This window comes from Ursus americanus, chromosome 32 (assembly GCF_024610735.1).
Source record: "Ursus americanus isolate L20-20 chromosome 32, mUrsAme1.1.p, whole genome shotgun sequence".
Taxonomy (NCBI): domain Eukaryota; kingdom Metazoa; phylum Chordata; class Mammalia; order Carnivora; family Ursidae; genus Ursus; species Ursus americanus.
This window is the reverse complement of record NC_142158.1, coordinates 23978831-23993977: the sequence shown is the minus strand read 5'-3', so window position 1 is coordinate 23993977 and position 15147 is coordinate 23978831. Positions and strand designations below refer to the sequence as shown.

Sequence of the window (15147 nt, the reverse complement as noted above, 5' to 3'; positions counted from 1 at the left end):
CACTCACCAGATACGTTAATTTTTTTTTTAGATTTTATTTGTTTCACAGAGACAGACAGTGAGCACACAAGTGGGGGGAGGGGCAGAGGGAGAGAGAGAAGCAGACTCCCTACAGAGCAAAGAACCTGATTCGGAACTTGATCCCAGGACCCTAAGATCATGACCTGAGCCAACATATTCCTCCGCAAGGGTAGAGGCTCATAAGATAGCACTAGGAACTACATTCAGGACTGAGTGCTATCAGAGTCATTCCAAAGTGACTCTTCAAGGGAGATAACACTCCATGTAAAAGTAAGCTGTAGTTTGTAAGTAGCCTCATTACTTATGCATACAGTATGTGGACGGTATACTTTAGTTCACAAAGGCTGGACCCAAGTATAACACGTCAACAACATACTTTGTATCTATTTGAAAATCTCTAGGTCTATTTAAAAACCACATGTTTTATTCCTCTTTATGTAAACTGTGGGTAAAAGCAGAAGTTAAAAGCTTGGACCTTGGAATCAGACAGACTGGAATAACATCTGTAGTTACTATGATTAAGTAGGCATATTAAAAGCAGATTAGATAAACCTAACATTTAAAACTTCTAGTTCTTTAGGCTTTTCTGAATTTCAAGTTTTCTCTTATCTTGATCCAAGGTTGGGTTTAAAAATACATGCGTATATATATGAAATATATAAATACGCATATTTACATAAACATTTTTTTAAATTATTTTTTTCTGGCCACTTGCCTCATCGGTATTCATAAGTGTATTCAGATGTCCATTAACTAGGAAGACCATAAGAGACCAAATGAAACTCTTTGCTTCAAGCTCTACACAGTTGGGATATTTTGGCTATGGAACCCCAAGAAACAGTACTAGTAGGAAATAATTGACAGAAAACTAATGAAGAATAATAGTGTCTACATTTCCTTTCACCCCCAAGGCAGGGTGGGGGAAGGGCATGACTTCTAGGTCTCCTATTAATCTGCTTGCTCTTTTCATCTTTGGTCATGGAAAATCTCCTTCTTGATCTTGGATCGGCCACCCAAATCTGTGCACCACATCATTCATTAATTTGATCTCCTCAAATACAGCTGCAATCCATTTTCTTTGAATTTTTCTTCCTTTGCTGCATTTGTTAGAATTAGACTCTAAGTCCCTTGAGGCAGGAATCTTTTTATTCCACATATAATTCTTTTGGGTGGTCGTGGGTTAATATCAGAATTTAAAACCACCGAACCTTATTTATAAAATTGGTTTTCACGTTTAAATGGCTAAAGTAAATCATGAAAGGGGAAAAAATTACATGTGCCAAGGACATACTACTTGATATATGTGATCCCATTTCATCTTTCAGTGACCCTGTTGTAGAATTGTCTCTCTGTTTTACAGATGAGGCTCAGAAAGCGGTCCGGCTACAACTTAAACCAAACTTTTGCTGATGTCAAAAACCTCATGCTCTTTCCCTAAACTACCTGACTCCAGTTTGTACTGAGGTCTGAGGAAACTACTGAGGTCTGACTCCAGTTGGTTCAGATCCTTGACTCCTTTATAGTTCCTTAACTCAAATTTTATAGTTTCTTATTTATTTATTTATTTATTTATTTATTTATTTATTTATTTATTTATTTATTTCAGAGAGAGATCGCATACACATGAGCAAGCGGGAAGTGGGAGGGGCACAGAGAGAGAGAGAGAATCCTAAGCAGACTCCCTACTGAGCACAGAGCCCAAGATGGGGCTCGATCCCAGGACCCCAAGATCATGATCTGAGCTGAAACCAAGAGCCAGACACTCAATTGACTGAGCCACCCAGGTGCCCCAGATTGTATAGTTTCAACATCATAAACTCTAGCTCAATGGTTAGACAGGTGCAAATTTATTAAACACGTGCTATTAATAAATTAAAAACTAAAAAACATACTTTGGGAAAGAATTAGGACCCCAGGTTAAATATAAATTTGGCATGGATCCTCTAAAAAACAGAAACAGCCAACCATCCTGTTTACTGAGTAGCTGGGTACTAACAACTTAATACTTGTGTCTTAAACATCTTACAAAATCTATGTGAAAAAGTAATATGAGTAAATTGAAATAAATATAGTTTTATTTTATTCAAAAATTACCGTAATTACTTATTAATGGAACACGTGCATCTGTTGCGCACTGCACAACTTCTCAAACCATGAAATAAGATTGTCTTCAGTTCCTGTTCCACATTTTCACTCGATACTTGCTTTTTTGTCACAGCGACTGCCTAAAATCCAGTCTTAGACACGGCATCGTGGAAAAGTGTGCATTCCAATGTTGAAATGGAACCATTCTGAGCGACTAGCTTGCACGGTATCTGACAGATGTCACTGTTTCCCGCAAACATTTAAAATACCCTGGGGTGCCTCAGGGGCCAGGCAAATCTTAAGAGTATCTTTACCCCTCTTTCATTTTTCTTTCTTTCTTTTCCTCCCTCCCCTCCCTCTTGCCCTTCCTTTCCTTTCCTCTATGTTTGTGCTATCATGATAAGACTTCTTGAAGTTCATCTGTAACTCCAATTCTCCCCCCGTGACTGAAATCTTCAACCTGGACCGAAGTCAACAGAAAAGCGTATGTTTTGACTGAAAGACATATGGAAATCTGATGTTTAGACACATTTCCCCAGCAACAAAGCAAAGTTTTCACCAAAGAATTTTTTCACGTTCTCCAACTGACTATCTCACACTTGATGAACCAAGGAAGACAGAATGAAAGAGGGAGAGAGGAGGAGGAAGAGAGAAAAGAAACTTGATTAATAAATCTTTATTTAAAAATGTGACAGTGGGAGGTGGGGCCTTTGAGAGGGACTGGGGGATGAGGGCGGCGCGCCGGCAATGGGATCAGTGCGCTCACGAGGCAGAGAGCCCCCCCCCCCACGGGAGGGGCATAAGCGACGGCCATCTGCGCAGCAGGAAGTGAGTCCTCCCAAGATACTAAATCTGCCAGCACCTTGACCTTGGACCGTCCAGTCTCCAGAACTATGAGAGATAGATTGCTGCTGGTTATAAGCCGTCCGGTCGATGGTGTTGTTAGAGCAGCCTGAATGAGCCAGGACAGTTTTCTTTTCAGCAGGAAAAATCGCTATTAAAAAAAAAAAGAAAGGAAAGAAAAAAAAAAAGACTTTGGCACTAAGGGAAAACACGAAAAGAAAACAGGAGGCACGTCCGGGGCTGTATTCACAAAGAAGTGAACCGTCCCACCACGGCTGACTCCGTATGAATCAGGACGGTCTGGTCATTCTGTGCTGACAGCTCCCCATCTCGGCGGCGTCACACGACGTCCGGCACGGGCTGGTAGGGGGCTCTGCTCCTCGCGCTCCCTCGGGGACTCAGGCCCAGGAAAGCTTCATCCTGACGTGTGTGCCCATCATCACCCTCGTGGCGGGAAGAGCATATGGCGACTGTACCCCCGTTCTGAACACGTCTGCCTCGAAGATCTGATGCTTCCTCTCCCACCGCATGGGCCGGCAAAGGTCACGAGGCCAGGCCCAACTCCAAAGGGGTGAGAGATGTGCAGGAGCACGGTGAGCAGGGAGGAGAGGAGCTGGAAAGGGGACGGCTTTCCTGATGACCACACTGGCTCCGAGGGCTCCCGGCTGCTCATCCTGTCCACAAGAACTGCGCTGTCAGCAACCAGCACACCCTTTCCCCCTCTCTCCCTCCAGCAGAGGTCACGGAGAAAAGCAAGCTGGGTTTTCAGACCATAGCTGCCGGTCCAGCCAACTGCTCACCAGGATGGTAAATATCACACATGACCTGGGCCCTGGTGCAGGGCTTTTATACCTTCTGAACCTCTGAGCAAAATGAAGTTGCCGCCCAACTGGGGATCAGAAACAGGACAGGTGGAGTGGGGGGACCCCATACGGCTGGGCTGAAACAATCCTTGAGAAGTCCCATCACAGTGGGGGAGGGGCAGTGGGACTGCTGGATGCCTGGGTGTGCCCTTCTTTCACAGGAAGGACAGCTGAAGGGAACAGAGTGGAGGAAAGAGCAGGAGGTGGGGAAAGAAACGGGAGGGGTAAGAGGGAAAGAGTGGGGAACGGGTGAGATGGGAAGTATAAACATCCTTCTTGTCTTGACTCACTAGCATCCCAAATGCATGTTCCCCTGGGGGGCTCTGGGAGCAGCCTGGCAGGTCTTCTGCGTTAGAAATGGGATTTCTTCTTAGAAGCACATACCAGGTTCTGGAGAAATGTATTAACACTAGTTTTGCTTTGCTTGTTTTGTTAGCTCACCAACTGATGACATAAATAAATTTTAATTTGGATTCCTTAAAAGACACATAAAAGGAGAAGATGAACAGGGTGTGGGTTTAAAAATGAAATGTCCTATGGTAACCAGGGGGCACCTGATTTCCCTGTGCCTGTACAATCCAAGTAACATTTAAATTCTGATGTTCGTAAGATCGCTTAGTACATCAATTCCTTCTATTGCGAAATAAGTCATTGTACTTAGTAAAGGCCAATGATGTCAGGCAGAAATAAACATTTGGTGCCATTGATCAAAACTGTCAGAGAAGGGGCACAGCTGGTTTTAAACAAATCCAGTTTCTGAAAGTTTGTGGGTGACGAAGAAGTGGGTGACTCCTTACACTTCTCAAAAATGTCACCGAGAGTCCTTTACTTGGCGACTCTCCCCGCGCATTCCAAGAGAAGTCTTGTTCCAAACATGGGTTTCCATATAAACTTTCCAGGAACACATCTGCTGTGAAAAATAAGATATCTGTAGCATTGGGACTCCAAACAAAGCATAAAGAGAAAGATACATTTTTAAATGTTTATTGAAGACTCAAAATTCTTCCCACATCAGGAAAAGATGACCAGATCCACCGTACAATTAAGTTCTGACTTGAAGACTGGAGGCTTAAAGAAAAATGCAACCACTTGCATTTCCTGCTGCAAATAAACCAAAAGGAACTTAATTTAAAAGATATGCTATGGCAACAGTTAGTAGGTGTTAGGTCAAATAACCGATGACCCAACTCAATGAGAGACACAGTAAGCCTCATTAAAAAGTATGGCTGACGCGGGGGCGGTGAGACCAGTATCAATTCCAGCTCTTGGAGGACTGATGTGGTTGCTTTTCTGTTCATTGCAGATTTTAATTAGAAATTCAGTCTTCACAAATGCTTCATTTAGTTGTGCTTTAATTATAGACTTTGACCAAAAAAGCCAGAAGGAGAGCACACAGAGCCAGGCCCACAGACACCCTCAGTGCGCAGTCTTGATGGAGCCTTTGCAAGCGGGGCGCCGTTCGGGAGCTCGCGGGGTCCCGCCGAGCCGCAGCAGAAGTGTGGGGCACCGAGCTCGGGTGATTCCCAAGCCTATTTCTGAATTCCTATGAAGACGGAAACATAGAGGGGAAAAAAGTGATTTTAAGATACAAAACAGCCCTACTGTGACTATCAGACAAGTCATGAGTCCCTAGAAGAAGCTGTCTTTTTTTTTCTCTTTACCGTGATGTAATTGACACGTAACATAGTTATTTGTTCTGGTGTGCAGCATAATGACCACAACGAGTCTGGTTAACATCCACTGCCATGCACACTTACAGTTTTTTTTCTTGTGATGAGAATTTTTTTAAGATCTCCTCTCTTGGTAACTTTCAAATATGCAACATAGTATTGTTTCTAATATGCAACATAGTATTGTTAACTACAGTCACCCTGCTGCGCATGACACCCCAGGGCTTATTCCTGCTGTAACTGGAAGTTTCCACCTTTTAACCCCCTTCAGCCATCTCACCCACCCCCATCCCTACCAACCACCCATCTATACTCTGGATCTATGAGCTCTTTTTTTTTTTTTTTTTTTAAAGATTCCACATATAATTGAGCCCATATGGTATTTGTCCTTCTCGGACTTAATTCACTTAGCATAATTCCCTAAAGGTCCATCCATGTTGTTGCAAATGGTAAGATTTCCCTCTTTTTTATGGCTCAGTAATATTCATATCTACATATACACATACACACGATATATATCCCACATCTTCTTTGGATAAAGACACCGAACATTTAGGCTGTTTCTGTATTTTGGACACTGTAAATCATGCCACAAGGAACACAAGGGTGAGTGTTTTCCTTTTCTTCAGATAAACGCACAGAAGACGAATTGCTGGATCATATGGTATTTCTGTTTTTAATTTTTTGAGGAACCTCCATACTGTTTTCCACAGTGGCTGCACCCATTTACATTCCCTCAGAACATGCCCTTTTCTCTGCTTCTTTGCCAACACTTGTTACTTCTTGTCCTTCTGATAACAGCCATTCTGACAGGTGTGAGGTGACAGCTCACTGGGGTTTTGATTTGCATGTCCCTGATGATGAGTGGTGTTTAGCATGTTTCATGTACCTGTTGGCCATCTGGATGTCTTCTCTGGAAAAATATCTACTCAGATCCTCTGCTCATTTTTTAAAATCAGATTGGTTTTTTTGCTAGTGAGTTATAGGAGTTCTTTATATATTTTGGATATTACTTATCAGATATCAGATATATGATTTGTAAACATTTTCTCCATTCAAGTAGGTTGCCTTTTTGTTTTGTTGATGGTTTTCTTTGCTGTGTAGAAGCTTTTTAGTCTGACGTAAGAAGCAGCGATCACTTAGTTACCCCTTCAACACAGACACGTTCAAACACCCACCATGGGCCGGGTGGCCTCAAGTTAGGTATGAATAAATCACATTTCCTTTCCTTGAAGTGTTAGGCCAAGCTCATGATTTTCCAGATTACACACAAAATATATGAGAGAGTGAGAGTTGGTTTATGGAGAATCAAGGCAGAATTCATGAAGCATAACATTTATGTAGCATGGAATCATATAAAAAATGTTACCTTTTAGGGATGCAAACACATTTACTCAGGAAAAAAAAAAATGACAGAGGAAAAACTATGGAAGCCATTTTATTCCACAAACACACCCCTCTGGGTGGAGATTCCCGGCTGGGGTGCTGCTGCAGAGGGCGGCCCCAAACTCGAAGAGGGAGCTGAAAGGTCTGGGTGGCCAGAGGGATAGGCCCCCCACATGCAGCTCCTTCTGGTATGCTGTCTAGCCACGACCACTTTCTCTGTGCATCAGACATGGAGAAGGCTGGAAAGTCCTGCTTGGAAGGAGCATGAAGAGCTAGGAGTTCTCACCACACTACTTTTCAGGAGGTCTGGGTTCCCTGATACTTTTTACTGGGGGGTGTGCAGAGGAGTGGGGAGGGGGCACCTGCTGTTCTCGAGATGGTTCTAGCGTTCCAAAGTACAACTTTAATTCTATTATAAAAGATCTCCATCTTATGTAGAGGCTTTAGAATTGGTGCCTCCCCTGCTGAGACCTGAAACTCCGCTTTGAGAGATGGAGGTGGGGGGGGCAGGGGAGCACAGATGCAAAGAACAATGTGGGGGGCCGAGGGGGCGACCCGGAGCAGGACAGGATAAGACATGTCTGTGGAAGAACAAGAAATCCACAGCAGCACAAAATGTGTTTCAATGACCATTTTATTTTGCTTATTCTTCCCTTCCACGCTCCCTAAGAATCTCTTGTTGACAGCTGCGTCCTCTGTGTGGGAGATGGGAGCTGCAGCTCACAATGCACAGTAGAAGGGCGGAAACGGTTCTTTCCAGAAGGCGACAGTGGCAGGAATGTGCAGGGTAGGCTGAGGGGAGGGAAGAGCATGGAAGTAGAGGATCCAGTGGTGAGTTGAGGTGGGTGGTGATGAGCACCTATGTTAGAATGATGGCAGAAGGCTTGGGAAGGAGGGACAACGGACTTTTGATGGAGAACCCACAGGAACTTTCAGAATCTAGTTTCCACTGGCTAATACTTCCATGTGATAGACATGAAAGAATTCTTGCTTTGACTCTAGGAGACTAATTGCAAAGTTAAAAACCTTGCTAACCACAAGGATAAATCTCCCAACCCAATGGCAGTTGAATCATGATTCACTTCTGCACTCCACAAGTGTTTGGATCGACACCCTGCTGGTGTCTGTCCCTCGACAAGGGGGCATGCAGCAGAACAGATGGAGCTTTCTTCCCTGCAAGGGGGGGGGCATGACGAGAGCTCAGAGGTGCACCCAAAGCTGTCCCTGCCCCAGGAGACTGTTCTCTGTGAGATTGGCTTTCTGTGTGATATTTTGGAGCTGAGAATATGTTGACAAACTTTTAGTTTGACTAAAAGTAGTCTCACTGTCTCAAGGACAGCACTCATCTGGACCCGGCAGCCTTGGGAGAGAACGCAGTCCTTCTTTGCTACAATGACATAAGCAATGTGAACTCTTCAAATGCAGCGAGGCTGTCTACTTCACCTCCAGGTTCTTGGACCTGCGCAGTTACGGGGATAGAGTGGGTACTCAGGAAGTGTTCAGATGTGGATGAGTGAATGGGGGTGTGTATTCCAGAAGAGGTGCAAATGATCAAAAACGTGCCTCTCCATGTCCCTGGTGACCCATGTGTCCTGTGATGGATTCAGGCTACGAACCTACATGAATCCTAAGTCACTGCCTCTAGAAATTAAACCATCGCTTCTTAAATTTGGGTTTACAAGACCATAACTGAGAGGCTGATTGAGGTCTCCTTGGCCCGAGTTTGACATTTTGAGTCACACATGGCTCTGAGAAGCCAGTGAAGGCTACGGACTGACCGTTCCCCAGAAAAATGGGCAGGTGCCTATGTCCACGTGCACACAGCACAGCTCACATTTCCATGCGTGACTTTAGTAAGTTCACAGACTCCTCACCAAGGAGTAGATCCAGATAGCATGGGGACTGGAGCTCTCTTTTTAGGAAAAAGTATGAATACAGAATTAAGTACAGGGCCTTGGAAGGGGGCCCTCCAAGAGTAGCCGGTAAAACGCAATCTCTCCCAGCTGCAGGGGAATTCCCCCCCGTTCCACCCGTCATTCTGAATGCTGGACCTTGGTTGCACACCTGCAATTCCAAGCTGCCACTTGGTGACCACTGGTGCCAGGTCAGGGGTCAGGCTGACCTGGGCAGGACCAGGCTACGTCTTGAAGCATTAAGCACCTGGTTGAGTTTGGAACACCTTCTGCTTCGCAAGGCTGCAATGCAGCTATGGTGTTTGTGCTCTCGGCCTGAAGAAACCCTGGACTTTTGATGACCGTTCCACAAAATTTCTTCTCCTTCTTCTAACTCATATGCCATAAAATTTTGCTCCAAATATGAAAGTGACTTATTGAATTACCATAGTGGATTACCTGTAGTTGTATTCAACGTATGCATTCTTCCTCGGGTGTTACTTTATTCCCTTTCACACCCCTGCCCCCACGTGCTCCCAGCAAACACCTAACACATCTGGACATAACGGACCCCCCCATCCCCGTAGCCAGGTGTGCACCGCAGGATCTCACGGAGAGCAGCAGCGTGCACGGGCAGCCGCACCCACCGGACCGGCCGCTCTCCCTAAGATCACGGTGGGCACTCGACAAACACCACAGCAGGAGAGGGAAAATGTAGCCTGTTCTACCACACTGTGCTTCTTTTATATCTTCACCTTTTACTGATCTGAGATCTTGATTAAAAGAGTCCGATGATATATTTTTAAAGATTGGAAAAAAAGGTTTCTCAGCTGACAGTACTCAGCAGGCAGCTAGCTTTGTACATTTCAATTGTCACCACCACTGTGATACTGAAGGGAAAGTATCTTAAAAAAATAAGAGGGATGCCGGGTGGCTCAGTCGGTTAAGCATCTGCCTCAGGCTCAGGTCATGATCCCAGGGTCCTGGGATCGAGCCCTGCATCGGGCTCCTTGCTCAGCAGGGAGCCTGCTTCTCCTTCTGCTTGTGCTCTTTCTCTCTCTCTGACAAATAAATAAATACAATCTTCAAAAAATATATAGGAAACAGAAAGACTTTCTCCTAAAGTCCAAGACACTCCAACATCTAAACATACAACTATGAAAGGGCTCTACCCAGTCAGCAGCAGCATTTGTGAATACAAAATAATGCAGCACTTCTACGGCACAATTTAAACAAAAAGTACTTTTACATGAGGTGATGATAAATAACCAATGCTAAGGTAAAAGTTTCTACACACACACACACACACACACACACACACACACACACGGAGAACACTGTATATAACTGACTTAGAGAAAAACTTAGTATGGCCAATAGTTCTAGAAACTAAACAGAAGGCTCAAACCTTCCCTAAACTTCTTAAACATTATTACCAAAGGTTGTTAATTCTTGAAATTCAAGATGCGCTTCCATCTCTCATATTGTAACACACCCAGGATGAGACATGTTATTGCTTGCTAAGACTAAGTAAACACCAACTCTCAAACTTACACTTTTTAAGAAATCAAACCCCACTTAGAGATGCCTTTTTCAAAACAGAAATGTGAAACGAGGCAGGCCAGGACCTTTGTTCAATAAAAAGATCCCTGTATTTATCCAGTTAGAGTAAACTGAGGGCAACATTGAGAAAGTGTTCACTTTAATTAACACGGGCTCTACCCCACCTTGTAAATCCCACTGTTTCCTTGATTAATTTCTAAACATTCTTGCTAATTCTTAACACATCCTACTAATTTTCAAAAGTATAGCTTATCAAATCTACTCAAGTAATAAATCTGTTAAAGTAGAACCAAGTACCTACACCGAAAACAAAACCAAACAAAAACCACTTTGCTGTTCGGGAAGTCTACGGATCAGATTTCAATCAGGTGGAGATAAATGAAGACTTCAGAAAGAAGAACTCCGTCTGGCTGGATGGTAACAACAGTCCATCCTGAATGACGCCTCCCTTGAGCAGCTGCCCGTGCACGGCTGGGGAACGGGAAGAGGAGCCTTACTACACCCGAGCCCATTCGGAACACTGAGGTCAAATGAGACCAGTGCTGGGGCCAGGAAGTGCACTGGTTCTGGGCTAATCCCACCTCCACTTTAGGATTTTGGGGCAAATGATCTCTGTTTCTACATAAAAATCACCTAAGAAATGGAGATACTGTTAGTATTCTCACATCATAGGGCTGTTAGGAGGATCGAGTGAGATACGCATATTAAGTTTTTCGAGCATGTAAAACTGAAGATTAACACATTCCATGGTGTTTTGCGGTTCTAATGGAATTGGCAAACTGCCTCAGATATTCTTTTGGTAAAATTATAAAGTCACTATTTTATTTGCTTCTCAAATATGACTAATTGATTTAGGCCATTTTTGTCCCTTCCGCACCATCAGGGGACACACGGTATATAACGAATGAGCACGGGTTTCAGATTCTGGCAGGGCAGAAACTGAATCCAGGGTCTGACATTTGGCAGCTGTGTGACCCTGGGCAAGTGGTTTAAACTCCCGAAGCCTAGTTAGCTCTTCTATGAAGCGGAGATGTCAATATCCACCTTAAGATGATTTCAAGAGGGTTCGAAGCAATACACCCAGTCCCTGGGTGGGGTGCCTGGAATACAGAAAGTCTACACGAAGGGCTATTATATTACATTCCAGGAGTGTGACCCAGAACATGGGGAAGACCAGAGGTTCCCACAGCACTTACCACCAGCACTGAGACGAAGATGTCCTGTCCTGGGTACTATCCTTGCAAGTGCTAACCCATGACGAAGAAGCTATGCCTCTCCCTGTGGAGCGAGCCTTCTGGAACGGCTCTTAACTAAAACCATCTCATACATGAAGGGAAACCTGAACTCCACAATTTCACTGGTCATGTGTGCCAGGGGCTCATTTTTACATCTGCTTTTTCCTTTGATATTTAGTCATAAAATCTTTTTCAAGGAAACTAAAAAGGGAAGGAAAGAGGTCACTCTCCGTCCCACAAAGGTTTTATGTTCTGTGCCCAGCCTGACCCAGCCAGCTCCCCTTCACGCTCTGTCTGCCCCCTGCTTCCTCTTATGATTGTTTTCCCAGGGCTCAGTCAGACGGGACCTCCTGTAGGAAAAACTCTCTCAACCAGCACACAGCCCCGATGAGTGAGGTGCTTCCCCTCTGTGGGGCTGGGCATCCTGCTGGCTGGCCTTCATCATGGCACTTGTCAGTGGTAGTAAATGGCCTGTCTACTCCTGTGTGAATCTGTGCGCACTCCTCGAGAGGAGCCTCACCAGTGCATGCCCAGGGCCCAGCGCTGAGGGGGCTGGGCAGTGCTGGCTGAAAGGCTATTTGCCTTTCCACCTGCTCCTTAGTACTTCAGATGCACATTTTATACAGATGCAGATAGGCTTTCCATATAAATTGCCATTTACCTACTCCTGGATTTTTTGTTAAGATTGTTAGGTAGATGGAACGTAGGGTCGAACATCATCAACACTACACAGTATAAAAATACAATCGTACCAACAGGGAAAAAATTGCCAGCAGAGAAGGAGCATGGTGTATTAGTTTTCTATTGCTACTCTAATAAATTACCGCAAACCTCAGGCTTTAATACAAATTCATTCTCTTGTAATTCCGGAGGTCGGAAATTTGAAAGTCGAAGTGTCGGCAGAGCTCCAGTCTTTCTGCCAGTTTGAGGGGAGAATTAGTCTCCTTGCTCTTTATCTAGCTTCTAGAGGCTGCCTGTATCCGCTGGCTTGTGGCCTTTTCTCTCCAGTTTCAAAGCCAGTAGTACAGGCTTCTCAGTGAGGATCCTTGTGATTTACGCTGGGCCCACGGGGAATAACCCAGGATAATTTCTCCATCTCGACCTTTAATTGAATCACATACCTGAAGTTCCCTTTGCCATGTGAGGCAGCACATTCACAGGTTGCTGGGATTAGGACGTGGGTTATCTTGTGTGTGTGTGTGTGTGTGTGCGTGCATGTGTGTGTGTGCGCGCGTGTGTGTGTGCGTGCATGCGTGTGTGCGTGTGTGTGTGTGTGTGTACGAGCACGTTATTGCCCTTACCACTCCTGGCATATGTGACTTCCCCATGTCATCGTTGTCCCACCAGAGGGTGTGCTCAGTCCACGTGGAGCTAACCAGCTGCAGGGGAGAATGCACTCCAACAGAAGCCTGATGTTCTCCACGTTACAGGGTAAAGGGGCACAGGGCACCTCCCAGTGACTGTATGACTAGTCGGCCATGAAGCTTCCTGGTGGAGGAAGACGGGGTCTCCAGGGCTCAGCCTCTGCTCACGCAGACCTGCTAAGCCACCATGTGTGTCCTACTCCTGGCTTTTTCAGCCGAAAGAGATAAGGATCTGAAGGAGGTGGTCAATTAATGCTCTCTGAAGGAGTATTGGTACTTCTATGTGTTCCTTTGCCTTCTATATTTATATTTTTATACAGGTGCAAACATCCTCTCCTTTTCCTGGGAGCTGGATGGGCTTGGCCTTCCAATGGAGAAAGTCTTGCCTTTTTGAGGCCTCTCCTGCAGTTCTTCCTCCCTGAAAAATATTTATAGCTTGCAGCATGTAATATGGCCCCAGAATCAGAAGCCTAAGGATCCAGGAGGACAGGTGGATGACAGCCTCTATATAAAAACACTAAGTAGACGAGAAGCATTTAGGCACTGGTCACCACGTGCCTGGCACGATTCTAAGTACTCCATATGCATTCTTTTGTTCCCCCCAAACTCCCAGGGAAGCTGTTAACATGACTTAATCCCAACCTTCCCGATCTACGTAATTCCAATCCCCTAGAGCAGGTAATCTGTGGCAAAGCTGATGAGAGGCTTGGCTTCAGTCACACTAAGCTCAACCTCGGTAATAACACATCAGAGGTACATTTCTAACGCAATATAAAGAAATGAGAAAAACCAAGACACAGCATCCCAAATGACTATCAGGATCGAGATTCCTTCCAAAGCAGCTTCACCCACTTTACTTGCTGCTGCATCTCACGGATGCAATGGTGGTGTTTGTGTTTCTCTACAGAAGGCCATTCCAGGAAAGCCAGGTCAGGTCCTGCGGGGGCACTGCACTCCACCTGTCCTGCAGTTCTGAGCCATGCCGAGACTTTGGCGCACTGCTGAATTTTCTCTGAACACACACACACACACACACACACACACACACACACACACACACACACACGTGATCTGCTCACATCAGAACATGTTGCAAAATGTGTTTTAATGAGGAACAGTTGGTCTGGTTCTGCTCAAATAAAAGATATCCCTGGAAGAGAGTCGCCACCTGTCTTCCCATCTTGCCGTGCGGCGTCTAAATGAGCTCTTCTGTCCCGGACACCTGCAGGTGTTGCCAGGGCCCTGCGATCTCGGTCCACGTGCCAGCTCCCTTCCTCGGATTGACAGACACCCTTGTCCCCGCACTTCATGTCATTACCAGCTATGAGGACACACGGGGGTGAGGGTGCCAAGCTACCTTTCTCTGCTACTTTTCCAGGCAATTCCTCCAACTGGGAGCATCTTAATACCATATAATTAGGAGTGCCTGATTCTCTCCGAACCAAAGATCTCAGTAGTTTCTAGTTCTTCAAGTCTCTGCGAAGAATGTTCTATGTGTCATCCATCAGTCTTGTAGGTACACTGGCATGTAACGAGCTCCACAAATCAAACCTGGAATCAATTACACCTTTTCATTTATTTGGGGAGAATATTTACATGATAAAACCTCTGTCACAGAGTTACGTGATGAGAGCACAGTACTGTCAGCCTTTCTGTGTCACTTTTGGGCACAGGCAACTGTAAATTAGACATTATTTGTATGTAATTTCCCCCCACATCCTCTCACCTCAAATGTGTAATTGCTCTTAGGTCATTAAAACCGCAAAGAAAAAAATTTTAAACCAGAACATACCCGCACACACAAAATCACTATGATCTTGTTTTAGTGACAGCAGAGTAAATACAAGGCTTTGCTAATAAGGCCAAAAATAAATTATTAAACTATCTGCCATAGGATCAAATGCATTTCAGATTATATTCTGAATAATTTTGCCTTGACATTCACCAAAGGAAGAGCTCTGATGTGCCTGCACGTGGTCTGGGTGGTCCCTCTCTTGCAGGACGCCCAACCCTCTGACTTGAACTGAGCCAAATGAAAGAATAAGATAATCATACCAAAAATCAAAGCTCGGCATCAACCCATCACCTAATTATTATTTTCTGTGAGATGGTAATTCATCCGACTCAAGAGATACAAAAAACAACTCTTAAGCTCTGAACTTCTTTTAATGGATTCAAAATATTATGTGTAAATTTTTCTCATGGCTCAAAGGCATTGTTAGAGC

At 44.7% G+C, this 15147-nt stretch overlaps 1 protein-coding gene across 5 annotated transcripts in view; it reads right to left on the bottom strand.

Moving 5' to 3' along the window:
* Window positions 1–15147, bottom strand: part of CDKAL1 (CDKAL1 threonylcarbamoyladenosine tRNA methylthiotransferase) — a 673848-nt gene that overhangs the window by 53065 nt on the left and 605636 nt on the right. For 3 of the 5 annotated variants that reach the window (XM_087858100.1, XM_087858099.1, XM_045795720.2), the window contains one exon: window positions 4266–5355. The exons of the other annotated variants lie outside the window; for them this stretch is intronic. In XM_087858100.1, coding sequence (XP_087714226.1) covers window positions 5164–5355 — 192 coding nt within the window. In that variant the 3' untranslated portion in view covers window positions 4266–5163. Of the gene's footprint in view, window positions 1–4265; window positions 5356–15147 lie in introns of those variants that run through there. 5 annotated transcript variants of the gene reach the window in all.